This window comes from Lethenteron reissneri, chromosome 13 (assembly GCF_015708825.2).
Source record: "Lethenteron reissneri isolate LAM-NWPU_2019-01 chromosome 13, ASM1570882v1, whole genome shotgun sequence".
NCBI classification, from domain to species: Eukaryota; Metazoa; Chordata; class Hyperoartia; order Petromyzontiformes; family Petromyzontidae; genus Lethenteron; species Lethenteron reissneri.
In genome coordinates this window covers 1,058,127-1,084,810 of record NC_083791.1, presented here as the reverse complement: position 1 = coordinate 1,084,810, position 26,684 = coordinate 1,058,127, and the positions used below count along the sequence as shown (strand labels likewise).

The 26,684-nt window shown below is 52.3% G+C and overlaps 1 protein-coding gene across 1 annotated transcript in view; it reads left to right on the top strand.

Annotated features, from left to right (window-relative positions):
• IGSF9B (immunoglobulin superfamily member 9B) overlaps positions 1 to 26,684 on the top strand; it is a 164,567-nt gene that overhangs the window by 72,933 nt on the left and 64,950 nt on the right. The window contains exons 2-4 of the mRNA XM_061550827.1: positions 15,144 to 15,341; positions 22,573 to 22,719; positions 25,530 to 25,681. Coding sequence (XP_061406811.1) covers positions 15,144 to 15,341; positions 22,573 to 22,719; positions 25,530 to 25,681 — 497 coding nt within the window. The remainder of the gene's footprint in view (positions 1 to 15,143; positions 15,342 to 22,572; positions 22,720 to 25,529; positions 25,682 to 26,684) is intronic.

Genomic DNA, 26,684 nt, shown 5'->3' with positions numbered 1-26,684 from the left:
GTACTGTGCAAAAGAAGTTCAACGTACATGGTCAGCACACTGGACTTGCAATTCAGAGGTCGCCGGTTCATTCTGACCTTCCTGCACAGGAGTTGAAATGCGAAAGGAGTTCGCCATACAAACGCACGTCGACGGACAGGGGAGCGACACCGCTGCAAAGCGCGAGCCACTGCACGCGGATGACGGTGTCCATGGTTGCCTGCCTGAAATATTGCCGACGTGTGAAACGAGCGTGAGAGCTAACCCAGCGTCGCTAGGGGCTGCCTAGCCTTGAATTGTATTCGGAACGGGCTCCCAATGAAGGCAAAGGTGCAGCCCTGCAATTGAACTACTTCTAACTACTAATCATTTTACCAGGTAAGGCCCACTGAGATATTTATCTCTTTTTCGAAAGCCAACTGGTCACAAATGATAGCTGTACTAAGTGGCTTATCATGTGTACATTTATTGGAGCCAAATGCTCTAAATGCACGTTGATTCTCAATGTGGAGGGGGAAACCGGAGGATCCAGAGAAACATCCACGCGACCACGGGGAGAACATGCAAACTCCAAATATACAGGCGTCGGGGTCTGCATTGAGCCCACGATTTCCTGTATACCAGGTGAAGGAGGTAACATTTCGCCACCGTGGAAAGATGTTCACGACACTGCAGGCAGAAGGGCCTCCATTGGATGGAGCTCTGGAGAGGCCCTCTGGAGGGTATTTGTGCCTAGAAGTGTTTGTAACAGGTGGGAGTCCCCACACTTTACCCCGCCCCACGCGAGCTGTTGGCCAAACAATTGTTCATAATCAACGTTTTTGGGTTTAGATCGCGTTATTTTAAAATGTGTCGTAACCCTCCACCACCCGACACGGCCAATCAGTAAAAAAGTGTCACGTTGACAAAAGACAAATAGTTCACTGCTTTAGCCCACCGGTGTGTTGAAGCGTGAAACCACAACATTTACAATTTGAGTACGACGTTTCGCTGGTAATTGCGGTTTGCGATTTAAAGGTTTTTATTAACTTCTCAGCGGGTACAAGGAAAACCAAAGAGAGTACTGAAAACCACTCCTTCCCGGGCGCCCCGGTTGGCCCCTTCGAGTCTCCGTCACATCCGCGGGCTCCACCCACATACAATGCAACAAAAAAGCTCACCGCCATAACGCACACCGCCCCGTTCCCCTTATTCACATTCATCACCACCATTCACCCGTGCGCCGCTCCATCACATCGCTTTCCCCCGATCGAACACGTACATTCCTCGCCCACACGACTTACCAGGCCGGCTAAAATGTGCATGGCCATCCTTCACTATCCCTTCCCTATACCCGCCGGTCCCCTCGCTACCCCACCCCGGGTAGGGGCCACTTCCACTTCACACCTGCGGCCTTGTATCTCAGCCTAACCCGGTCTACTTCCATCACCCTTTCTAGCAACCTCCTCGCCCAGTAGCACACCTCCAACGGTGATATAGGGGACCCATCCAACTCTTTTCTGCGAGCTCCCCACAAGGCCTCCTTTGTCGCGCCTATTATGGCCCACGTTTGATCTCTGTCATCTCCCCGCACCTCAAGACTCCCCACATAATGTCCCGACTTGTCACCTGCGACGGGTAAAACCAGGACAACAGCGGACTGCTCAGTCTCCACACCTCCTGTGCGAAGGGACACTTGACCATGACGTGCACCGCGTCCTCATCTGCGTTGCAGCCCCTCGGGCATTTGGGCGAACGTGCCATTCGGCGAGAAAACATGAAGCCCCTCGTCTCCAATATATCCGACACCGCCAACCAGGACATATCTCTCTGTTCTTTTGTGAGCGCCGTTGATGAAGTGTTCCTCCACACTTGACGGTACATAGTCCTCTTCGCGCCCATCACCCCCTTGCAGGCCTCCCCTTCGTTTACTTCGGCCAATACCTCCTTGGAGTTCCACGGTCCCCCTCTCTGACTCAAATTGTACTCTTTTATGTAGTCACCCACCGCCGCATTCAGCCATCCTTGTGGCCAGGCCAAGGGCGTGCCCGCCGGTAATTGGGTCATCCCAAGCCCCCTCAGGAGCCACATCAGGCGATACCTTAAATAACAAGCGGCCTTCCCCCGGGGCTCTTCGGAAAAGAATAACCTCAAAGTGTTGCACACAAAAATTGAGGACAGCACACGTGCAATATTTGGGGCACCCTTCCCCCCGTTCGATGCGTTTACACATCACCACCCTCTTCACTCTATCCATCTCGCTTCCCCAAATGAATCGAAACAACAGTGATTCCAGGATTCTTGCCTCCCTCCTACCTGGTGGGTACACATATGCGAGGTAGTTGAGTGTTGGTAAAACCACCACCCTCACTACTAGAATCCTCCCTTCCATCGTGAGCCATCTCCCGGCCCACTTGCCTAACTGTCCCTTTACCTGCTTTATCCTCCCGTCCCAGTTTCGTTCCGCCGACCTCTCTCGGCAAAAGGACACTCCCAAGACCTTGACTTCCTCCGTCTTTATCTCCAACTCAGGCGGCCGGCCCTCAAATAGTCTCGGGTCCCCGAAGGCCATCAATTCGCTCTTCCTCGTGTTCACCTTCAAGCCGGAGGCCAGGCCGAAGCGGTTTGTCTCCTTCATGGCCCCCCCACACTGATACCACGTCCCTACAGAGCACGACTACGTCATCCATATATAGCGCCAACTTCCCCTGTTCCTTATTCCCGGGGATGGTCACTCCCTTAATCTCCTCATTGTTTCTCATTGCCTGTGCAAGGGGTTCCATACACATTACAAATAGAACCGCGGACATCGGGCACCCCTGTCTCACCCCTGACTACTGGAATTGTCCCCGAGAGCTCCCCATTTATCAGTAGTCTGGTCTTGAGCCCTTGGTAAAGACGCCTCACCCAATCGACCAAGGGTCCCCTCACTCCTATTTTTTCCAACACTGCAAACATATACTCGTGCGAGAGGCGGTCGAAAGCCTTCTCAAGATCCAGGCTAAGAAGCCCTAGGGGGCATCCCCTCTCTCCTTCTACCTCTATTGCCTCCCTTAATAAAATCAGGGAGTCCGAAATCCTTCTTCCTGGCACCGCACGCGTCTGGTCGGGTTCGACTACTCCCTCCACCACCTTCCCCAGGCGTGTCGCAGCTATTTTTGCCATAATCTTGTAGTCCGAGTTCAGGAGCGTAACTGGACGCCAGTTTCCCAACTCTCTCCAGTCTCCCTTCTTATACATCAGTGTGATGAGCCCCTCACACATTTCTTCTGGCACCAGTCCGCCCTCCAGCATTTCCCTATACATCTGCAGCATGTCCCCTTTCATTAAATCCCAGAATGTAATATAGAATTCTGCTGGAATTCCATCCAGTCCTGGCGTCCTATTCCTATTCTGCCTCCTCACTGCCTCCTCCACTTCCTCCATCTGTCTTAGCTCCCCTAGTAGTGCCTCCCTTATTCCCTTATCCGTTCCCTTCCTCCCATACAACTCCCCATAGTACTCCTCCGCTATCTCTATCATACCCTCTGTCGTTGCCTGCCTGCCTCTGACCGGACTCACCAATTCCCTAAGTGTGTTGTCTCCTGCCTTGCATTTCTTAAAGAAGAAACTCATACATGTCTCTCCCTGTTCCGTTGCCCTGACCCTTGCCCTGTATGCCATTTGTTTGACTCTTTTCTCCAATACCGAGGATAACCTTCTCTTCCATCTCCGTATATCCTCACTCACCGGGAATCCCAGCTCAAGTAACCTGTGCTTCTTCTCGATTCTAGCGTTCCACAGCTGCAGTTCCCTGTTTACACTCCTCCTTCTACTATGCGTCTGGAAGAGGGCCTTTATCCGGCCCTTCACCATGCTCCACCACTCCACCCTCGTGGCAAAGCATTCCTGCAGGGTCGTCCAGTCTTCGTACTTCCTTACAAAGTCTTCCACGACCCTTATGTCTGCCAACAGGCTTACATTCATTTTCTAGGTTCCCTTCCCCATCTTCAGGCCACCTGGAATACCGAGCTTTGCCTTCACCAAATTGTGATCTGACAAGGGGAAGGGTTCCAGGTCTGCTCCATCCACCTTCACATTGGCAGACACAAAGATGAAATCTATTCGTGATTGCGTTCTACCGCCCTTATCCGACGACGTGTATCCCGGTCTCACCGGGTGTACCTTTCTGAAGGTGTCAGTCATTTTAAAATCTTCTATCAGCTCCTTCAACTTCCTAGAGGAAGGGTCGAGCCTCCTCCTCCCAGCCACCGATAATAGGTCTGCCAGGCACAACGGGCAGTTAAAATCACCCCCCATTATGACTTGCCGTCTCGTCACGAGCAGGGTCGCTACATTATTCCATAGGTCCACTCTTTCTGTGCACGTCGTGGGGGCGTACACATTTATTAGTCTCAGGTCTGCCTCTCCATAAGACACGTCCACATAATGGAGGCGGCCCGGGATCACCTCTTGGGACCCGACCATCTGTATACCCCTCCTGCCTAGGAGGGTAACCACCCCCGTGCATCGATTTTCATTACTCCCGGACCAAAAGTAGTAGCCATCCCAGCTCTCCAACAGCTCCTCCCGGCCCAGGGTGTATGGTAGGTGGCATTCCTGGAAGAAGACCACCTCCCACTTGGTAGCCTGTAGTAGTTGTATTATTGCACCTCTCCTCCCCTTTCCCTTCAAGCTTCTCACATTTATGGATGCCACGGAAAGTTCCATGTTGGGATGTGTCTCAGTCCGAAGCGGCCTTCTCCGCTCGCCCTCTGTAACCGTCTTCATTCGCCAGTTCCCGCAATTTCATTTTGCCCCTTGTTCTCAAGGGTTTCCCCCTGTGCCGGCTCTCCACCCTTTCCTCCATCCCTTCCCTCGAGGCCTCTGTGTCCGGCGAGGAGTCCGAGGATTTTGTGCTGCCTGAAGGGGCACCTCTTTTTGGGGCTCTCCGTATCCTCCTTTTCCTTCCGATTGGTCCCTCCCATGTCTCGCTACCGCCTTCCTCCTGCTGTCGTTCCCCTTTTCCTTCATCCTCCTCCACCGCCTCCGCCCAGTCTTCCACGGTCGTCTCGGAGATGCTGCCCATGCCGTCGCTCCCCTCCCCCGCCAGCCCCTCTTCCTGCTCGCTCGAATCAGCTCTTTTTGCATGCCTCTCCCCTTCTCCCCCTCCGTCCGTCGCTGGTGGCTGCTGCTCAGCTACCTCCCCTCGTCCTTCCCTCACCAGTTCCTTATCCGGGTCCAGTTTGGTCCCACCCCCTTCCTCATCCCTCGCTCCTCCTACCCTATACGTCCTAACCTTGTTGGCGTACGACTCCGGCCAATTTTTGTACAGATGTTCTCGGCTACCGCAGAGGTTACATTGTGCCGGAACACTGCATTCTTCTACCTCGTGGTCCAGTGCCTTGCATCTATAGCAGACTTTTGTCTTGCACGCTGCGGCCAGGTGACCGCTTCCCCCACACCTCCTACACAGTTTAGGTTGTCCGGCATACACAACATATCCCCGGTTGCCACCTATGTTCAGGGCACTCGGGATGTGTCTCAAGGTCCCTCCCTCTGTTTTCAGCCGCACCCTCCATTATCTTGCCCCTGTCCATATCCCCACTGAATCCCTCACCTTTTTACAGCCCGACAGTACTGAGCAGTGCTGTCTTAGCCAGACCTCCACGTCGTGGTCATGTAGGGCTTCATTGTATAGGAAAATAGTCACCACCTTCGTGTCCAGCTCTGATAACAGTTGTAGGTTCATTGATATCAATGGCTTCTCCTCCGCCTTTTCCTCGAAGCGGGTCATAAATCTTTGTAGTAGGGGACTTGAGTTGCAGCTTACATCAAACGCCCTCCCTCCCGGCAGAGTTATCAAACAGTACAAGTCTGTCGGCTCTACTTGTAGCAAGCCCATCATTATTGACGGTACAATGGTCGCTCGGTCGATGGTCGCTTCTTCTGCTACCTTGTCCTTCATCACTACTCTAACGCAATTATGTCGTTTGACATGAGGTGGTGTCTAGCTCACCCCTGCCCCGCCTCGCCATTTCCCGTCTCGTTCCCGGGGCCTCCCAGCTCCCACCGGTCCAGCGTCCACTGTCGCGTTCTCCCTCCGGGCCTCCCCCTGCCCCAGGGTTGCTGGCGTCTCTCTGGCTTCGTTCCCCACCCTCTGCTCGGGGCCACCCACCTCTCTGCCTCCGGACGCCATACATTTTTCTCCTCGGCCTCCCTCACCCACTCCATCAGCTCCCGCCCTCCCATCCAGTTCCTCCACCCTCTCCTTCTGCCGTGCCTCCGCCGCGTTCCCCTCCATCCATCTCCGTGCCTCCTCCACGCATCCCCCTCCGGCAGCACAGGTGGTGTCGGTGGCCCTCTGCTTTTGCCACATCTTCTTCTTGTCTCCTGCAGTCACCGTCTGGCCGACTCTGTCGTCCCTGGCTCCCTCAGCAGTGCAGGTGGCATTCATTTCTCTTGGCGCTCTCCCTGCTTCCTTTTCATCTGCTGCGAGCATAAGCTGGGCGGCTCGGTCATCCCGGTCCCCTTCAGCAACTCGGGTGGCCCTCGTGGTCCTTGACTCTCGCCGTTTCCCCTCTTAGTCTGTTGCGATTTCCGTCTCCATTCTCCAACAGTCCCCGCTTTTTGGTAGCGCGGACATCCCTGGCCACACGGTCAGGGCCCTCGCAGGCCTCGGGGCTGGTGGCTAGGGTCTCACTTGAGATCCGGACGGGCTGGAAGGATCACCTCGATGCTCCTGGTGTCTCCCCTGGCAAGCCAGGGCAGTTTTTCCCCTCCTCATCGGGCAATTCGCCAGAATGGTGAGGCTCTGCTGTGTCTCCCGTTCTTATATAGAGCAGCAGCAGGGTGACGTCATCATTAACTCATTAACTCATCAGGTGCAAAGATTCGAGGGGGGAGTTATTGTAATTATATACTAGATTAGTAATCAGGCTATTGTTACGATGCGAGTTGTAGATTAGTAATCATTTGGAATGTGTTTTGTTGTGATTATGCTACATTAGTAATCAGTTAGTGTTTGTTTCCCTTATAAGGAATTGTAATGTATCTTAATTAATAATACGCTTCCAGGCCGCACTAAGCCTGTAACTGTCTGAGCGATTAAGGTTATTTCTGTTTCTCTTAATTTCAATCTATTCTCTAATTAGTCTTTGCCAGTAGTAACTAGTTTTACACAACACTTCAACATTGTCAAAATCAATTGAGTGTCCCTGTAGGCATGCATGTTCTGCCACTGCCGACAGTTGTGTTTGTGATAGTTTAATATTTTTCTGGTGTTCTTTTAGTCTTACACTAACGTTACGCCATGTCTGTCCAATATAGCATCTGCCACATACACAATTAATCCGATATACACCTTCTGTTGATAATTTAGGTAATTCGTCTTTAGTGCACGTTACTAGTTGTTGAATTTTGTGTACTGTACCAAATCTTACTGTAATGTTTTGCTTTTGCAAAACACGGGCTAATTTGTCAGTTACTCCTGAGATAAATTGTATTTTTATTGTTTTAATAATCTGATCGCTTTCAGCAGTGTTGCTTTGCGATCGTGATTTGGCATTTAGTGCTCTATTAATTTGAGCATTATTGTAGCCATTCTGTCTTAGTGCTTCTTTAACATGTTTAATCTCTCTCACTAGACTTTCACCATCTGACACTGTTTTAGCCCGATGTATGAGCGTCTTGATAAGAGAGGATTTCTGAGCTGGGTGATGATGCGAATCTGCATTCAGATAGGCATCAGTGTGCGTTTGCTTTCTGTAAACGCTGTGTGTTATTTTACCATTTAGGCCATGCCCAAGTAAAATATCCAGGAACGGGAGTGTGTTATTCACCTCCATTTCCATGGTGAACTGAATGGCCGGGTTTTGTGCATTGAGATGATTTAGAAAATCGTATCTTTACCATGTGGCCAGACAAACAAAGTGTCATCCACATATCTAAACCAAAAGGATGGTTTGAATGTGCTCGAGGCAAGTGCTCTGGTTTCAAAGTTTTCCATGTACAAATTTGTTATAGCAGGAGATAAAGGAGAGCCCATTGCTGCTCCCTCCCTTTGTTTAAAGAATTCGCCTCTCCATAAGAAGTAAGTGTTATTTGAACAATGGTCTGCGAGTTTCGGAATATTTTTTGGTAAACCTGTATTGTCGTTGACCCATTTCTCATTTGCCGTGTCGACAGAGGCGAGGGGAAATTTAGAAAGTTGCCGAGCGTTTCCCACTGTCAACTGGGGATATGGAACCGGCGACATCTGGGTTGCGAGTGCAGTGTGCTGACCGCTAACATGAGGGCAGCGTCCCAATTGCGTGACCAGAATCGCAATCTTAATTTGGACTGCAGGAGGAATTCGATGAGCTGTGAAGCTCTTTTTCACCGATATCCAGTATGAGCGGGTCAGCAAGTTACAACAAAAAACGATAGGAGTGCAAAATAGAGAAAATGATTAGCAAGTTTAAGTTTGACCCAGACAGTCGTGAAAATTGCGCCCGTGTTCGTGCGGCAGGAATTGATTTGCACCGAGATCTGGGAGCGGTATTGCCGTGGTGAACTTTGTTACAGGATACTGCACGGTGGTGACCCCAATCGACCCTTCTTCTCTTTGTCTTCTTGTCGTACGGCTGCTGATGTAGATGCAGCGCAACATCTACAATCTCACATCCAGGTGGTCAAGCCCAGATGAACGCGTCAGGAGCAGCGGAGTATAGTGTAGAATCGCTGTGATGCCTCTTTCGTGTTTGTGGATCGGGACATTGCGTCGTTATACGTTGCACGGTCTGTACTGGATAACCACCACAGTCGCACACTGCTACGGGAGAGTTTAACATTTTCAATTTGTGCATCAGGTATCTGCATCTACTGCTATGGTTTGTGCAGTGGATGTGGTTGTTTTAGGGTGAAGCATGAGCTTAGTAGAGTTATTCGTGCTTGATTTACATGGTTCACATCAGCAGCCCGCCTTCATTTGAAACGTGTCTCCGTGCTTAGACAAGCATGGGCCAGCGCTCATTTCCATCACTGCCTTGAGCCAAGAGTAGGAATTCCACAGTTGCATGGCAGCGAGCAGTCCCTCCGTAGGACGACCGTTGCTGAAGTTGACAAAAGTGCCACTGAAAAACGAATCACAGCTGGTCACCCTGAGAGACCGCAATGGCGAGAATCATAACTATGGTACTTTTGTGTAAGCAACAATTCTTCCAGTAATTTGGTGTGATTGGGTATTCGCGCCATTCTCATAGCAGCTGCTATGTTCCACAGACATCGCATGCATTCGTTTGCAATACAGGCGTAAACCCAATTGAGAAATATGGAGAGATTTCTTTATGATCTGGAAAATTAAGAACTTGATGGATAATTGTGTAATTTACCTAGAATACAGTTTTAGACCGCCTTTCCCATCTACTCCGCCTTTTGTTGGCTGGGATTTGCAATGTCCTCAGATTATTTTTTAATATGCTGACCGAGGTGATTTACGTAACCCTTCCATGGACGTCCGACTACTGCTGATATTACTGAAAATCGTCCGTAGTGGCATATTCACCTTTACACATGGGAGAAATCACGCAGCATCTCTCTTTCAAAGTTCTAAAGTTTATATAGCTCTCCAATGCATCTTCGGTTATTAACCGCGTGTTTAGCATACATTTAATTCCCGCAGAAGCCTCCTCAATGCACAAAGCGAAACGTCGGACATCGTGCCGAACAACACGCGGCGCAACCCACATACACACGGGAGAGCGTTGGTGTTCTTCTTGCTCTCCGTGTTGCCATCAGTGCGACTGCATGGAGGTTGTCTTCTCTTGTCCAGGCATGGAGGGGATCACGCTGATTAATTTCAACCGTCGCCGATTTTTAACATCAGCAGCGTCTTTGCCGAGAGGACATGAGCCCGACCGCGCGTTGCGAGGATGTTAAGAGTCGTGTTTGTGGATCGTGCGCTGATGCAAGCATGTTGTGCTTGAGGCATTCCGTGCATTGAGCAACGAAGTTGTCTGTAAGAGGCAAGGACGTGAAGTAGATTGCTGATCATTTGTTTACAATTTGAGTATTCCTGTGCGCGTGGTTCATTTTCTGGGCATTATAATTTCCTGCTGTAATTTACCGCACATCCAACTCGCTGGAGACTGAGCTATGGGTGAATATGTGAAAACGTTAGACGTGTGAACATGCGTTTAAAAATCAGTTTCATCATCGTGTATAAATACTGCACTGGGTATGGGCAGTTAAATGGCCAGGGCGGATGCGTGATGGCTGGATGTGTGACGTGCGGCATTGGCCTAACATCTCGAGCAAAGCAAGTCCTGAAGAGGAGTGAATGGTTATTGAGGACAGATATTGATAAGACTTTACGGATGACAGAATGTGCCCAATGGAGATTGGCGTGAAGCAGTTCGCCCGCAGGGCACTTGGCCTGATCTGGGCTCGTCTGTCAGGCCTCCGTGTGTCACTCGATGTTTTCCGGACGCGATTTGACGTCGAGAACGTTTGCGTGTGCTTATTGAAGACAGTTTCTATTAAAGAGGGGAAGTTACATTCAATTACCGCCCTTAATAACACCTGGTAACACTAATAACCACTGTTCACAGGTGTCGCATATCGCCATACATACCACCACCACACCACCAAAGACAAAAGACAAAGATTCCCCATATAGCCTTAAAAAACTGTTGGGGCAAGTGCTGTTAGCGAGCACCTATGAAGGCCAGGACGGTACACAAGGGGGTGGGTGGCCAGCACCACGCCCGGCCACCTTTGTCTCCCTAGTGACAATCATTACACATCGCACCAGATACTCATTTGAGGCTGAGTCGACATAGGGGAGGCCCAGGACTGACTCAGATGATCGTCACCAGTGTTGGCCATCGGCGGGAATCGAACTCGGGACGGTGGACGACATCGCGGCGCTCGCCCCTCCGCCCCCTTCATGGGTCGCCGCCCCGGCAGGACGCGCGCGGTGCCCCGCTGGAGGCGATGGCGCTGTGGCGCTATGGCATACACAGCACGGGGCGAGTTTTCTTGAATCTCCGCTCCGCCGAGCAGCGTAATTGGGTTCATCGCAGTCAGTCGATCGGCAGGACCCGTGTGGTGGGGTAGAATGTGGGTACCCCCACCTCTTCCAAGATGTCTTGCCAGTGTGGAAGTGTGTGTCAGCCAGCATGCCCTCCTTGCCCTTCCGCTACCAGCGGTGTGAGCAAACACATTCAGGGCTGCACCTTTAATTTTGTATGTAATGTATGTTGAACTTCATTCGCACCGTACGTAGCCAGCTGTGTGCTAGTCGGGGGCTAGAAGGAGCGATGAAGTGGCAGGCAAGGAATGAAATGTCGCGTGTTTAGAGGAGGTGCTGTGTGGAATATTGAGAGGGTGGCGTGTATTATGTGGAAATTCTTTCGCACCGTACGTACCCAACCGCGCTAGTCGGCGGTGCGGTGTGCTATTTTCACACGAGAAGCGAAAAAAAAACTGCTGCCCGGCAAAATCCTCGTTAACGCGCAGCGTCGCGTCGCTAACAAGAGCGGTCTCGGCTGGGCCGCGGTGAGTGACAGCTGGTGACGGGGCACGCTGTCCCGTTCTCTCTCTCTCTCTCCCGCTCTCTTTTTTTACGATCAGAGGAAACAAGAAGATGCTCGGTGTAGTCGGCACTTTGCTTCGTTCATCATTTCGGTTTTTTTTCAATGCAAGATTTCACAAAAGATTTCACGCTCTGCTCTCCTCCTTCTTACCCCTTCCCTCTCTCTCTACCCCCTCTCTCGACCCCCCCTCTCTCTCTCTACCCCCTCTCTCGAGCCCCCCCCCCCCTCTCTCTCTCTACTCCCTCTCTCCCTACTCTATGTCGATGTTCTCCCTGTTTTCTATGTATTATTTGTAAAAAAAATCCGCTCTCTTTCCCGTCCTCTTTCCCGCTCTCTCTCTCTTCACGCTCACCGAGGTCACATAATTCACGTGACGTTTTCAGCATCGTAATCTTGATTCAGGCTGCAGGAATCCGATGGGCTGTGGAGCTCTTTTTTCACAGATGCCCAGTAGGACATGTGTGTAACGGTGCGGGGGAAGCAAAACGCGAAATAAAGTCAAAAGGGTGGTTCCCCTGTAGAGGTGTGAGCGTCAGTGCCATCTGCTGCTGTTTTACTTGGTCCAAATGTCTAAAGGCAACAGCAGCAGCAGCAGCATACCACTCTAAAGTGACCCAGTGAACCTGCACTCAATGAGTTACTGAGTGCATGTGTAATGGTTTCAACTGAGTCGCAGACGTAGACTTTGAAGGCAACACATTTATTCAGTTCCAACACACGGGGTAACTTCCCCTTAGCAGAATAACACCCTAAGGTGGTGACCACCCGGCTAACTACACTTGTTACTTCACTAGTTACCGCGTAACTGCTACTACGGACCCGGGACCAACAACATCTGCCCGGGTCCACGTGCTGGAAGACTTGTTGAACGGAGATCGTAGACGAAGAGTTTCTTTCCCCAGATGAACAACCCTGGTCCCTCTGGGGACTCGGCTTCTATTCTCTGTGGGCGTGGCCGGCTCCGCCCTTGGCCACGCCCACCTTCCAGAACCCTCGGGAAGGATCTGGGTCCCAATCACGTGACCCCCCCTAGCCCCCTCTTGGGGCCCCTCTGTCAACTTAACCGGTCACGTGTCCTCCCGGGTCAACCAGAGTGCCATGGCCTCACGCAACTTTACCCTTCGGTCGGCACCCACACACCCCGTCCTGTAGGGCCGGCACGGCACTTACGGCCTGGTGCCATCCAGCGCTGTTACCCAGCACACACCGTGCCCCTCTAGGGCCGGTACTACATCCACGACATGGTGCCATACAGCGATGTCACTACACATGCAAATGCCACGAACCGCACTCTTGTTGGCAGCCTCAAAATACTGAAAGTTTCCCAGGATAAATAAGCGCCGAATTTTTGGTAACTGTGCCGTGCGGAGCGATTCGGCGTCGGCGCGAGATCTGCGGAGGCAGTGGGTCACGTGCACGCGAGAGGGCGAACGTCGTGGTGGGGAGTGTCGGGGTGGCGAGCTTCGTGGTGGGGTGAATGTCGGGGTGGCGAGCGTTGCGGTGGACCTGGCCGCCACCCAGTCATCCCCCATTGCGTGATGACAAAGCGGTGGCGGCGCCGATTGTTGCAGATGTTCGTGGTTTCGAATCCAACAGGCCGCCCTGGCCGGTTAACACTGCCGATGTATTGTTGTCGTTATTATTAATAGTATTATTATGTCTTGTGGAATGCTTTGATGTCGTCTGCCGACTGAGTCGCCCTTGACAAAGAGCTCCTTGGCTCTACGGGCTTTACTCAGTGGGAAATGAGCTTCCGGCTGATTCTGGACTTCTGACTCTGACGAAGTGTCTCAACACGACGCTGGGACTGCTTCCCTGTGAACGTTAGCCACCCTGCGGCGTAATTCCAAGAAGAAGGTTGGCCATTGCTGAGCCGGCGTTACTCTCCACATTTTTCCAGACTTAAAATTACCCCTTAAATTACTTTTATGAGGTGATGCATAGCTGCAATCTTGCCCCCCCCCCCAGCAGGAAAAACATTTGGCAGGACCCCACCTGAAAAATAAGTTTGATGCAGAGAGTGGGCAAAGGTAACCATTGTTATCCGTGCAAACAACACCTGTGCCCATGCAGTGCTTTATTTGTCACGGTGGCTCAATGTTAACTACCTCGCTAGGTATACAGGAGGTTATGGGTTCGATCCCGATCCTGACGCCTGTATATGTGGAGTTTGCGGTGTCTCTCTCCTCGTCTCCCCGTGGTCATGTGGATTTTTCTCCAGGTCCTCCGGTTTTTCCCCTCGACATTTAAAATCAACGCGCGTTTAGAGTATTTGGTTGTTTTAAATTGCCACACGATAAGCCACTTCGTTGAGCTATCATTTGTGGCCAGGTGGCTTCTGAAAAAGAGCTGCATAGCTCAGTGGGCCTTACCTGGTAAAATAGCATAAGTTTGGTTTAATTTACATCCTTTCAGTGCATGTTTTATGTAAATGGTAAAGGCGCAGCACTGCAAGTGCCTGTTCACACCGCAGCTTATGGAAGGGTCTCCACGAGGGGGAGTTCTAGAGAGCCCCTCTCGAGGGTATTTGGCCTACTCTTCGAAGTTGGCCAGACTACTTGGAGGACGTGGGAGTACCCACCCTTTACCCCACGACATGCGACCTGCCAAACGACTACCTTGTGGTGACAGAGGCGGGGAGATTTATGAGATTTATTTCAACTGCCACGCCGGACGATCAAACCAAAACAGTGAGCTTCTAAGCACAAGGACAGGGGACTAACCGTGACACCAAAGCAGCTTCCCAAGATGTTGATAAATATTTTTAAAATGCACATATTTAAAACGTTCTTCTTCAGCCCTTCTGTCTATTAACCTGCGAGTGTGCGTACTCTAATCCGTGTGTTCCCCTTCCGGTCTCTCGATGGAATTCCGAGTGTGCAGCCTTCCGCTTAGCTCTGGTTAAATCACTCCACGTGTGATGCGAGAGTGTCGCCCAGCACGTGTGCCACCGCCTCGTTCATAGCGCTGCCGCGCTACGGACTCGGCGACCTGAGTTCAATTTGCGCTCGCGGCCAACGTCAGTGACGATTATCTGAACCGGTTCCTGGGCCTCCCCTAGCATCGATTCGGCCTCAAATGAGGACCTGGTGCAGTGTGTAAACAGAGGCGGCTGGGCGTGGTGCTATCCTGGCATGCCATACCGGCCTTCATATGTTCTTGCTAACAGCACTTGCCCCAACAGTCTGTTAAGGCTAGACAGGGGATCTTTGTCGCTGCTTGCTAAACACGTAAGTCACTACTGTGTGCATGGCAGCATTACGCTTGTACACCCAGGAAGCCTCATCGAGTCTCAATACACTTATTCAGGAGGGTCCTGCCAGGTTCTTGCACTAGGGAGCAATGTTACAGTCTAATCCCAATTTTGTACTTTCCAGGTAATTTGGCAGCATTTGGATGTCTGGCCAATACCATTTGTTTTTGTTAGCTAAGGGAGTAGATTCGAGAACCCGCAGGAAACCCGTGCAGAGCAGGGGGGTAGAGAACACGCAAACTCCACGCAGCAAGGGGCACCGAGTCGGGAGTCGAACCTGGTCACCTCTCGGTGCGAGAGGGCAACGACGAGCCTCCGCCGCCCTCCCCCCGCTGACGGCGAACGCGTGGCTGGCGTCATGTCGTCGGGTGGCGCAGGGAGGAGCGGCGACGTGGGGAGGGGACGCCAGGTGGTGGCGCGCGCAGGTGACACAGTGATCCTGGGCTGTGACGTGAGCCACGGCGGACTGGGGAGGCCTCCTCCATACGTCATCGAGTGGTACAAGAACGAGATCCCCTTCCCGCTGCTCATCCAGTTCGGGTCGTACCCCCCGCGCATCGACCCCGCGTACGCAGGTACCGCCACCTCGACCACTTGCACGCTCGCACGCACAACATTCGCCCCCCCCCCCCCTCTCTGCCCCGCTCCGGCTTCTGATGAACGGTTTTGTAAACTTTTGAAATTGTGCCGCGATCAGTCGAAAGATAATCCACCTGAGCAGACTCGCGCGATGGGTGGAATTTATTGTTCAACGTCGATTTGTGTTTGCGCGACATTTCCGATGTCTCGCATGACGCGGTTGTTTGTGCCCTGATTTCTCTTCGATTCGTTGCCGTACTTGAATTTTTCTACTTTTATGTTTTGGTTTCGTCATTTTGATGGGCCAGGAAGACTCTTGCAAATGAGACCTCTCATCGTGGCCTCTTGAGGGAGCTCTCACCTGGTCACACAGAATCTAGTCGGTCGCGTTCCTCGCCATCGCTTGAAGTCGATCCAAGCACTTTTGGACGCATGCGCGTAACCCTCGACGATGCGAGTTCAACCCCCGATGAAGCTCGGAGATCTGAATGCAGGTGCAAAAGAACTCGCAGACAAACACCGCCTTGTTGTGAAAGACCCAACGCAGAAGTTCCCTGGGTTTGATCTTCCAAGAAGCTCATGGTCCACCCTAAACCGCATCCATTGCACAAACCATGGCAGTAGATGTAGATACCTGATGGACAGATGGAAAATGGAAAACTCTCCAGTAGCAGTGCGCGACTGTGGTGGTCATCAAGAACAGACCTTACAGCGTCTAATGACGCAACGACAAATCCACAAATATAAAAGAGACATCACAGCGATACACTCCGGTACTCCTGGCGCGGTTGTCTGGCTTGACCACCTGAATGTGAGATTGTAGTTGTTGCTCGACATCTACACCAGCAGCCGTACGACAAGAAGACAAAGTCAGAATCAACTTCAAACGTGACCCCCCCCCCCGCCCCCCTTTACGGATGGCAGAGACGCTCTGGGCGAGGATTCTGTGCCACTGCGCTCGGCATCACGGCCGTGGTGCACATCTCTCCGGCGTGCATCTCGATCGTACCGTGTATCGTTAAGCGTGATGTCCGACGTTTCACTCGATGAGCTGGGAGCTTCTTCAGCAACTCATTTAAGAAGCGACACTCTCTCTCCCCCACCACCCCCTGGCCCCTTCTGTTCCTTTACTTCTGTTCCTCTTCCCTCTATCAAATAATAGAAGTAAAAAAAGGCTCCAATCTCTTCCTACCTGGAATACTCGATGTATATATAGCTGAGAAAGCAAGCAGAGCCACAGTGGAGATGGAGCGATGAAATCAGGCCACGTCCCGGAGAGATGATTGATTGTCGCACCACATGCCCATGGGAGATGGTGACGATCTTGGGGGGGGGGGGTTCCTTTAATCCAGCAGTCGATTGATCATGGCCGACGACGATCACATACCGTGTGCGTGCTGCACTCACGTAGCGTGGCTTAGACGCTGCAATTCTGCCTCGGTGTACTCCAAGTGTCGTTTCTGCGAATCGGGATGCACGCGGCATTTGTCATTCGCTGCTCAAGAGAGCTGCATTGTGGGGAAAATTCCAACATTGTTTCTCTGGCCCCTCCATCCTCCCACCCACGCGTCACACCTCCTCGGCCAAATCACATCCTGAGTGCCTTCCCCATGGCAATCGATGCTGAACTTGGCGGGGTTGGCCACTCCTCCGCACGCATTCTGTCGGTGGGGTCCAACTCCGCGACCTGTGCGGTCACGCGGCAACGTTACTCCCGCCTCAAAACCCCCGCGCCCCTCTCCGTTATCTCCACGACGTGCACGCCGCCGCTCGTGAAGAAGGAAGGGAGGAGCGTCTCCTCGCCGGCGCACTGCCGGGGGCTCGCCCGCTTCCGCGAGGACTCGGTGGCACCGTGACAACGCGAGACGCCCACCCGACATCTGTGGGCATAGCAGCCGGTGTTACGTGACCCATGTGAAAGCCGCCCCGGCTAAACCAACGTCTCGTCTCTCTCTCCCCCAGTCCCGTGGCAGCTGTTCCCTCCTACGCGCACAGGCTCTGATTTACTCACAAAGCTGTCGATGTCTTCTTCAACATTTTGGCAGCGATGCCACGCAGCCACCCGTCGTGGGTGATGTGGCATCCCTGTTCCCACCCCCTCTGTAGCTTCGTCTTCTCGAAAATGTTGTCAGGGTTCGCTGAGATATTTATTTTCCCACGTCTCAGCGGTTCAGTAGAATTCTTAAGTTATTCCGTAGCTATTAGCATGCCTAAATTGTCTTCAAAGAGCCGCCCAAATTGTCTCCATCCGATGGACGTTCTGCAGCTGCCAAGTCTTAATGGGTTCAACTCGATTTCCTCAATCTGCCCTTATCACTAATTCCATTGACTCTTGAGGAATATTTTGGTTCCTGTTCTTGTAAAGGCGTCCCTCTACCCGCTGCTGTCGGGAAGCTGCCGTGGTTGTGATGGCGAGCAACGTTGGATGCAAGCCAGATGTCTCCGGTTCAAGCAACGGGGCAAGTTTATTAAAACCTCACTCCTCCGCCTCTTATCCACCCCAGCAGTCGACAGCCAATCGGTTCACCGCAAATTTGTCGATCGGCAGGTCACGTGGTGGTGGGGTAAAGTAACTTCCGCTTCTTCCGAGATGTCTGACCGGCGTGGAAGAGTAGGCCAAATACCCTCTGGAGAGAGGCTCTCTAGAGCTCCCTCTCGTGGAGGCCCTTCTGCCAGCAGTGGCGCAAGCAGGCAATTCCAGGGCTGCCCCTTGACCTTTTCACCTTCACCTACTTCTGCTAACGTGCATTGTACGTGCATCGTAAATAGTTCCGTTCTCGCTGAAATAATGAAATTCTACCTTCGTAAATATATTTATAAATGTGCACGCAACTCTTATAACCGAGGTTATCACGAGTGAATCGATCCACATTTAATACGGGTTGACCCCACACGAGATTATCGTGATTTTCTGAATGCGTGTGGATGTCCGTTAGCCAGAGTTGACTGAAGGGGCTTATACTGTAAGCCACGCGTGTTTTTGAACATCCTGGCGTCTGGTTTCCGAGGCGCGTGCCATCACCGATCAACTGGAGCTGCAGCCGACGCAAGCCCCGCGGTGCTGCGTGATGGCCATCTCCCCCAGCCCGACCACTCGGAGCTGTGTTGAGCAGCGAGAAGCCCTCGCTGCTTCCCCTTCTTGGTGGGGGGGGTGGGGGGGACACCCGTGAGGAGCGGAGGTTGTGTCGGTGACGCCTCCGTGGGGGGAGGGGACGCGAAGACCACTGTGGAGTTTTACTTGGAGCTCCGAGTGGGAGAGGATTCCTGGATGTTGTGCACGTGGAGGCTGATGCTTACATGGATTACCATCGGACCTCGCTTTTGATCTCTCGGGCTTAGCTTTATAAGCGGATTTCAACGCCGCTCCGTTCCGAACAAGAACGCTCGACATTTGTGATGAAACACGTCGCCGGTCCTGCGGCTCTTCCTCCGAGGAGAGCGCACAAGTCCGTGCGAGCGAGGGGAGCTCAATCCGAGACAATTCTCGTGACACAGTCGGCACCTTCAGTAATCTCCCATCGCGCAATGCGCCCTACGCTCGGCTCTGCTGTCTCGCTCCGGTGCCGTATGAAACCGACAAGTTGATTTCGCTGTATGAGCAAGGGCCGGGGTCAATGGGACTCGTTTGAAACCAAAGGAAACACTTCAATCGTCTGGAGCGGCACTCTCACGCACGACCAGAGTCACTCGGGCACAGAGACTAACGCAGTGTCATGATACAAGCTGTAAACGTCAACTCCCACAGCTTCTCGCACCTGCTGTCAAGCTTAGCACCGCTAACGTCGCACTGCAGGGCCCCGCGGCCGTGGTGCGTGGCGGTGGTGGCGGTGGTGCCGATGCCGCACCCGGCCGATGATCCAGCACTGTGGGGGCGGCGACGGTTGGTGGATCGCACACGGATGGTTGTGAGAACTCCCTTCACGTGGGCGTCAAGAAGGATCCATACCCCGGGTTGCCAGGAGAATGCAGTTTAGCAGAGTGCGGACGAATGTCATCTGCCCCTTCTGTTGGGTAAGGGATAGAGCGTTGCCCCCTCGTACGCGTGGGTTTTCTCCGGGTGCTCCGGTTTCCACCCACTTGTATAATAATAATAAGCACTCATTAATTAACGCAACTTAATATATGGAGGACCGCAGAACTTGGGCAATCGCTGGCAGCACCGACTCACCGCCTGGCTGCCACCGTCTGGCTTATCTGTGGTTCCTCGGCGACAGCAAAGAGATGCAACTTGCAAGACTGATGGCGCTACGTGAAACAGAAAATCTTAATAATAACAATAGAAACAACCGAAATTGGTGAAGATTTTGGCGCTTTATGTATTTCTTCTTCCATGTGTCTCAACCAGGGCAGCCGTGGGAGATGAGCGAGGCAGCAATTGAGCCCGACCCATTTGCTGGGTCGGGTCCGAGCATCTCCCCCCCCCCCCCGTCTCGAGCTCCTCTCCACCCACGCCACCGCTGCTGCTGTGGGGGAACCTCCCAGGAACTGACCACCGTAGACGCCTGGCCGTGGGGCACTGGAGTAGCGGGGGGGGGGGGGGCGAAAGCTCGGCAGGAGAAATGTTCACACCATCCCTCCATCCCTCCCTTCATCCCTCCCTCCATCCCTCCCTCCATCCCCTCCTCTCCCTCCACCCACCGACTGCCCCCCTCAGCATCGACGCTCGGGTGTTGGCGGCACTGCGTTCCGCGTCCAAGCGGCGGCGCGGCGGCGTGCCGAGCCAACTGACTGTCACACGCGGGGGGTGGGGGGAGTTTCTAAGATTGTCGGTGTCTGTGCGTTCGGTGTCGGCGGGGGCAGATCTCCACGCTTCCCAGGACAATGGGGGGTGGGGGGAGAGGTGCGGTCCCGAAAATGTCACGCTTTTTAACGGTGCCCTACATTTAAAGCAATAGCATCCAATAATATTCATTCTTCTCTGGTCAACACTAATCATACAATCCATGTCCTGGGTCTCAAGGGGAGAAGAATGCGATTGTCCCCCACCGTCGCCCCCCCCCCCCCTCGCCCGCCCCCCCGTCACGTCAGGCGTGTGGATCGCCCACGCAGCCCGCATGCCGTGTGACCCACGTGCAGCACACATCCAGATAGAACACTTTGACGTCTGGCAAAGCTGCAGCCCTGCAAATGCCAGCTGACGCCCCTCCAAGCGGAATGACCTCCAACTCGAGGCAGCTCTCGACAGCCACTCGAGTGAGTATTTGGTCTATTCCTCCTCACGCTAGGCAGATGTCTTGGAGGAGGTTGAAGTGCCCACATTTTACCCCACTGCACACGACCTGCGAATCATAGATTAACTCTGGTGTCAGTCCATCAGCCTTCAGCTTCTGAAGTCTGATGGAATCGGGCGCATTCCGGCTGATTTACTCATTGGCCTAGATTTAACCACCACCACCACGATCGTCATCCATCAAGGCCAATCCACTGGCAAACCCAAGGCTTCCCCATAATAATCTACCTGGACCTTGTGTGCCAACTGATTTCATTGCTCCATCTCTTCAGTGGACGTCCTTGCGGTACGAGTTACATTCGTCTGGTTCACTCCCCACAAACGGTTCAGGCTGTGACACCGGGCATGTGAAAACGTCATGACGACTTATCTCACTCTTCTTGTTGTGTGGTGTCGGTCCCCGTGCACAACCACGGCCCAAACAAATTCACGATGTCATTTCAAATGCGTGCACAACGTATGGGAGTGGGAATGCGAGAGAGCCGGAGATGTGAGCGTGAACGGTCTGAAGTCGCGATGATTTGTAATGATGCGGCGAATGCCTCAGCGAAGGGGGCGGGGGGATTGAATCACGACTTCTCGTCACAGAAGCTTCTGGAATTACGGCCGCCGCCCTCCTCGGGAAAGTTTTCATCCTCTCGTTCACACAACACAACACTTGGATTTATTATTCATGAAGCCGGAGCCTCTTATATAAGTGATATTTATCAGCAGGGTACTTTGGCTGACAAACGGAGCCGGTTCTAAAGTGAGGTGGGAAGGGCGGCGCGAGTTTGATTTAGAAAAAACATCCCAGGCAGCAGCTAATTTTAAAGTGGGCCGCCATGGTGGCTAGGAGATGTTAACTACCTCGCCGGGCATACAGGAGCTCGTCGGTTCGATGCTGACCCTGACGCCTGCTATGTATTTGGAGTTTGCATGTCTCTCACCCCGTGGTCATGTGGATTTTTCTCCGAGTCCTTTGGTTTTTCCTACAAATTTAAATCATGCATTAAGAGTATTTGGCTGCTATAAATTTCCACATGATAAGCTACTTCGTTGGGCTATCATTTGTGATAGCCAGGTCATTTCTGAAAAAGAGCTACATAGCTCAGTGGTAAAATAGTTTACAGTTTAAATTTCGAGGCAGTATTTTCTGCAGCTGCCACATTGGCCGATGCGGCGCCACGCGTGCTCGTGCCAGAGTTGCGTCAATCATACAGAGGATTCACATGATGCGGTGTGTGAGTTACATTCCTGTGTAAAATATCACAAAAAAAAGATTTGGCCAGTGTGGAAGAGTAGGCCAAATACCCCCACGTGGGGCCCTCTAAAGCGCCTTCTAGTTAAGGCCCTTCGCGTGCGTGAGCAAGGAACTGCAGGGCTGCACATTTACCTCTTATTTTATGTTTTAATAACTATTTTTATTTTACCAGGTAAGGTCCACTGAGCTATATAGCTCTTTATCAGAAGCGACCTGGCCACAAACGATAGCTCAACGAAGTGACTTATAATGTGGATATTTATATCAGCCAAATACTCTAAATGCATGATTACAATTTTTGAGGGAAAAACTGGAGGACCCGGAAAAAAATTCACGCGACCACGGGAAGAACAAGCAAACTCCAAATATACAGGCATCAGGATTAGGATTGAACCCATTAACTCCTGTACACCAGGCGAAGTAGTTAACATCTTGCTACCCTGGCACCCTATTTATTATCAGCATGGAGCTGACCAGCCTCCGAGTACAAGGGAAGAAGCACAGAGAGAAGTCTTGTGACTGGCAGTTTGTTGAGCGAGTGAGTGGCCGGGAGAGTAGGTGGGTGAGTTGTTGTGACCCACAGTATGGCAGTGCGGATTGCATGACACGGTAAGTCTCGTAGACTGAGTCCTCAACACGGGTGTAGGAATCGATGGGCGAAGTTCACGGTGGTAGCAACGATAGAGGAGCAATAAGGAGGAGCTGGCGTCCGACCGTGGATGATGGAGCGAGTGGCCGTGTTGCGCGTGTGCAGGGAGGGTGAGCCTCTACGAGATGGGCTCTCTGCGCATGGAGACGGTGCAAGCCGAGGACTCGGGCTGGTACGAGTGTAATGTGCTCTTCCTGGACAAGCAGTACGACCCCTTCGCCAACGGAACTCGCACCTACCTGGCCGTGCGTGGTACGCTCCGGTATCCCCCCACCCCCGCTCCTCCTCTTGGGCCAGGTCTGACGGGCGTGGTGGGGATGCAGCCGTCTCGGCGCAGGGTGGTGGCTCGGTAGGCCACGCGCTTTGGGAATGTGAGACTTTATTTTGGAGTGGAGGAAGCTGACGAGCCTACGAAGCTCTCAGGTGCAGATGTCCAGTAGGGGCGGCGGTGGTTACAATAAACAACAAATGGTACAGAAGACGATAGGAGTGCAAAGTATAGAATCGGTAAGTCACGAAAAATAAAGAAAGTATATAAGTGTAAATTGAAGGAAGTACATACATTATCTTTGGGACTGGTGTAGGCCAATCCGTATTATATTATCATAGCATGTTTGTTTGCATGTTTTGCCACAAGTTCGTGTGGTTCATGTAGACTTGATTCCTTGCGAAAGGTTTCTATTTGGTGTTTGAACATCTTAACACATCTATAGTATAGGTTTTTTGGATTAGATCACGTAAATATAAATGTGTCGTTAAACCCACCACCACCCAACACAGCCAATTAGTAAGGTTTGTCACGTAAACAGAACATGCCAATTCATTATTAGTACAGTACACCGGTATGTTGGAGAGCAAATCCTGTTTTATCTCCAGCAAGGGTAAAACCTATTCTTATTTTTCACAATTACTTACATTTCTGCGATGTTTTAACACTACATTATATGCAAGCTTGGGCAAGGCAACAAAAACAGTCCCAGACCACGCCGAGACAAACAGGCGCCCTACGTTAGGTCAACAGTGGTTGTCTTATGGGCCCGACTCGGCCCCGTCATAGGAATGTCGAATTGCCAACACTGGCCTATAACTGTGAAATGGGAGATGAGCACGGCCTCCATGCTCAGTGAATAATTTCAGCAGCGAATCACATTCGCTGTCGACTGCGGTGTTGTGCAGGTATCACGCCACGTTGGGGAGTCATGAAACCATTAGTACGTTTTGGTATTTGCGCAACTATTATGTTCTAGCACAAGGCGATCACAAAGGATGCTGCGATGTTTCGCAGACACCTGTCCACACGTGCTCTCACATGGTAGAGTGTGTGACGTTGCTGAGTGGCTTTGACCCAATTCACTCTCAACTCAACACGCTCATTCGGTGACACTGCCTGAAAAGGGGAACGTACGGAATCGGCAACGTTTCGGGAAACGGCCCTTCTATAAAAAGCACACAATGTCACAAATTACCCAACGAGGTTAAAAATTACCCGTCTAGGTAATTTGTGTAATTTGTGAAATTACGCATCTAGGTAAATGGTGTATGAATTTGCTAATTTTGTGTGCCCACTTGATAAAGGTAATGGTGGGTTTGTTTTGGCCGATTGATTTAAGTAGAATTTTTATTCCCCCCCCACCCGCCCTCAAAATAGTCGCTGGACTGTGTAGAAATACGAGTGACGCAGATATCGCACAGGTAAAGGTGCAACCGTTTGCTCACAGTACTGTTGGAGGATGAGCTCAATGGAGCCCTCCGAGGGGGTATTGGACAAACTCGTCCATCACGCCATTCCTAAATCTCTCCGCCTCCGCCCACCCAGCTATGTTATTGTGGTGCGGGTAACGTGTGGCTACTCCCGCCTCTTCCAAGAAGTCTGGCCGGCGTGAAAGAGTAGGCCAATACCCTATAATGCCCTCTAGTAGGGGCTCTTTAGAGCTCCATTTAGTAGAAGGCCCTTCCATCAGTAGTGGCGTTGAGTAGGTCAATGCAGGGGCCACACCTTTGCCTTCAACACACATTGTAGAGGCCCCACATGTTTAAGAAGTACGTGCCCATGAGCAATGCTCTTCCCCCCAGGCCACAGTGCGCATGGTGAGGTCTCTCAATGGGGGTCCTCACCGCTGATTGTCATGGCTAGCAGCTGCTTGTCACGTTTCCCTTCCCCCCCACCCGCCCCCCAATCGGGGGATTTTCAAGTTTCTTCTTTCGTCATTGTCATCATCATCTGAGACGATGGATTATTCGTGCTGATGCCCCCCCCCCGCACCCCCCCCACTCCCCCGCAGTTGAGCGTGCGTCGCCTGCCCGCTCGCCAGAGCCCTGGGAGAGCTGGGGGTTTTTGTGTGTGGGGAAAAATTTTCACGCATTTGCGTCGACCTTTCGTAGTGTGTGGAGCGCAGCGTCTCGGTCCTTCCCTTTGGGACGAAGAGGAATCCTCCAGAGAGCCCTTGGCTATGCCGGGAGTCCCTCAGTCGTTTGGCTGGCAGACAGAGTCCGTTGATTTTCACGATCACTTAAACCTGGATTCATCAAGTTGATGTGGTGAAATGTCTTTTGTTGGCTTGTTCTTTTATTCAAGGAATCCGGTCGGGCAGCAATGCGGTAGAACATTTTAATTAATACAGAACTTTTATATAGTTTACTGTATTATACCAGGTCAGGCCCACTGAGCTACATAGCTCTTTTTCTGCAGTGACCTCGCCACATGATAGCTTAATGAAGTGGGTTATCCCATGGAAATGTATAGCAGCCGCATGCTCTCAACGTATTATTATTATTTTAAATATGGAGGGGATAACAGGAGAAGCCAGGAAAAAATCTATTTGACCACGGGAAGAGAGAGAAAGACGCAAACCCCGAATATACAGGCATCAGGGTCTGGGTTGAACCCATGACCTCCTGCATACCAGGCAAGGGAATTAACATCTGGCTACTGTGGCACCCTCCTGATTATGGGGGGGGGGGGGGGTTAACGAGCGAGGTTCACAACAACCGTTGTAGTAGCAATTGAAAAATGACGAGGAGGCGCGATTGACCGCCGACGTTTGCGTTGTTTGGTCCGGCAGCTCCACCCCGGTTCCGGGACACTCCACCGCCCTACATGGAGGTGCGCCAGGGTTCAGAGGTGACGCTGGCGTGCAGCGCCTACGGGCGCCCCGAGCCCATCGTGGGCTGGCGCAAGGACGGCCGCCGCCTGCCCAATGGCGCCAAGTACCAGGTGCGGGTACCGCGCACCATAACCGCCACCACCACCGCCCAGTAGCAGCAGCAGCAACTTCCCCCCAACGCAACTGGTCAGTGATTCGTCTAAGCCTGAATTGTTTTGTGAGTTTTATGGATAGGCATGCCGTGCAATCTAGTGGTAGTACCTTCTGCCAATAATTCCTACACCATGCCGGCTAAGCAGCGTTGCAGAGAGTGAGGAGTGAGGAATGAAACCCTGGCCACAAGTGCCATTGAGCTGCATCATGGACCACGGCCGTACCGCGGGACGTTGCCACGTGGTGTACTTCATGGTTCATTTCTCACACCAGACTCACTTCGGTTCTGTCTCCCAGCACGACAGTTGAACCAGCGGCGTAAATTCTGCAATCCCCTCACCACTGTCCACCCAGTAGTGTAAATGGGGTGCGCTACAGCGCGCCGATTGGTGGGTTGCATGTGTAGTGAGGTAAAGTGTCGGTACTCCCACTTTCTCCACGATGTCTGGCCAGTGTTGAAGATTAGGCTCGAGGAAGTCTCTGGAGCTTCTAGTGGAGGCCCTTCAGCCAGCCCCCATCTTAGTGAGCCACTCGCCTGTCCACTGCATCATCTTAGTGAGCCACTCGCCTGTCCACTCCACCATCTTAGTGGGCTATTGGCCTGTCCACTTTACCATCTCAGTAGGCCACTGGCCTGTCCACTCCACCATCTTAGTGGGCCACTCGCCTATCCACTGCACCATCTTAGTGGGCCACTAGCCTGTCCACTCCACCATCTTAGTGGGCCACTAGCCTGTCCACTCCACCATCTCAGTGGGCCACTCGCCTGTCCACTGCACCATCTCAGTGGGCCACTCGCCTATCCACTGCACCATCTTAGTAGGCCACTGGCCTGTCCACTCCACCATCTTAGTGGGCCACTGGCCTGTCCACTCCACGATCTTAGTGGGCCACTGGCCTGTCCACTGCACCATCTTAGTGGGCCACTGGCCTGTCCACTGCACCATCTTAGTAGGCCAC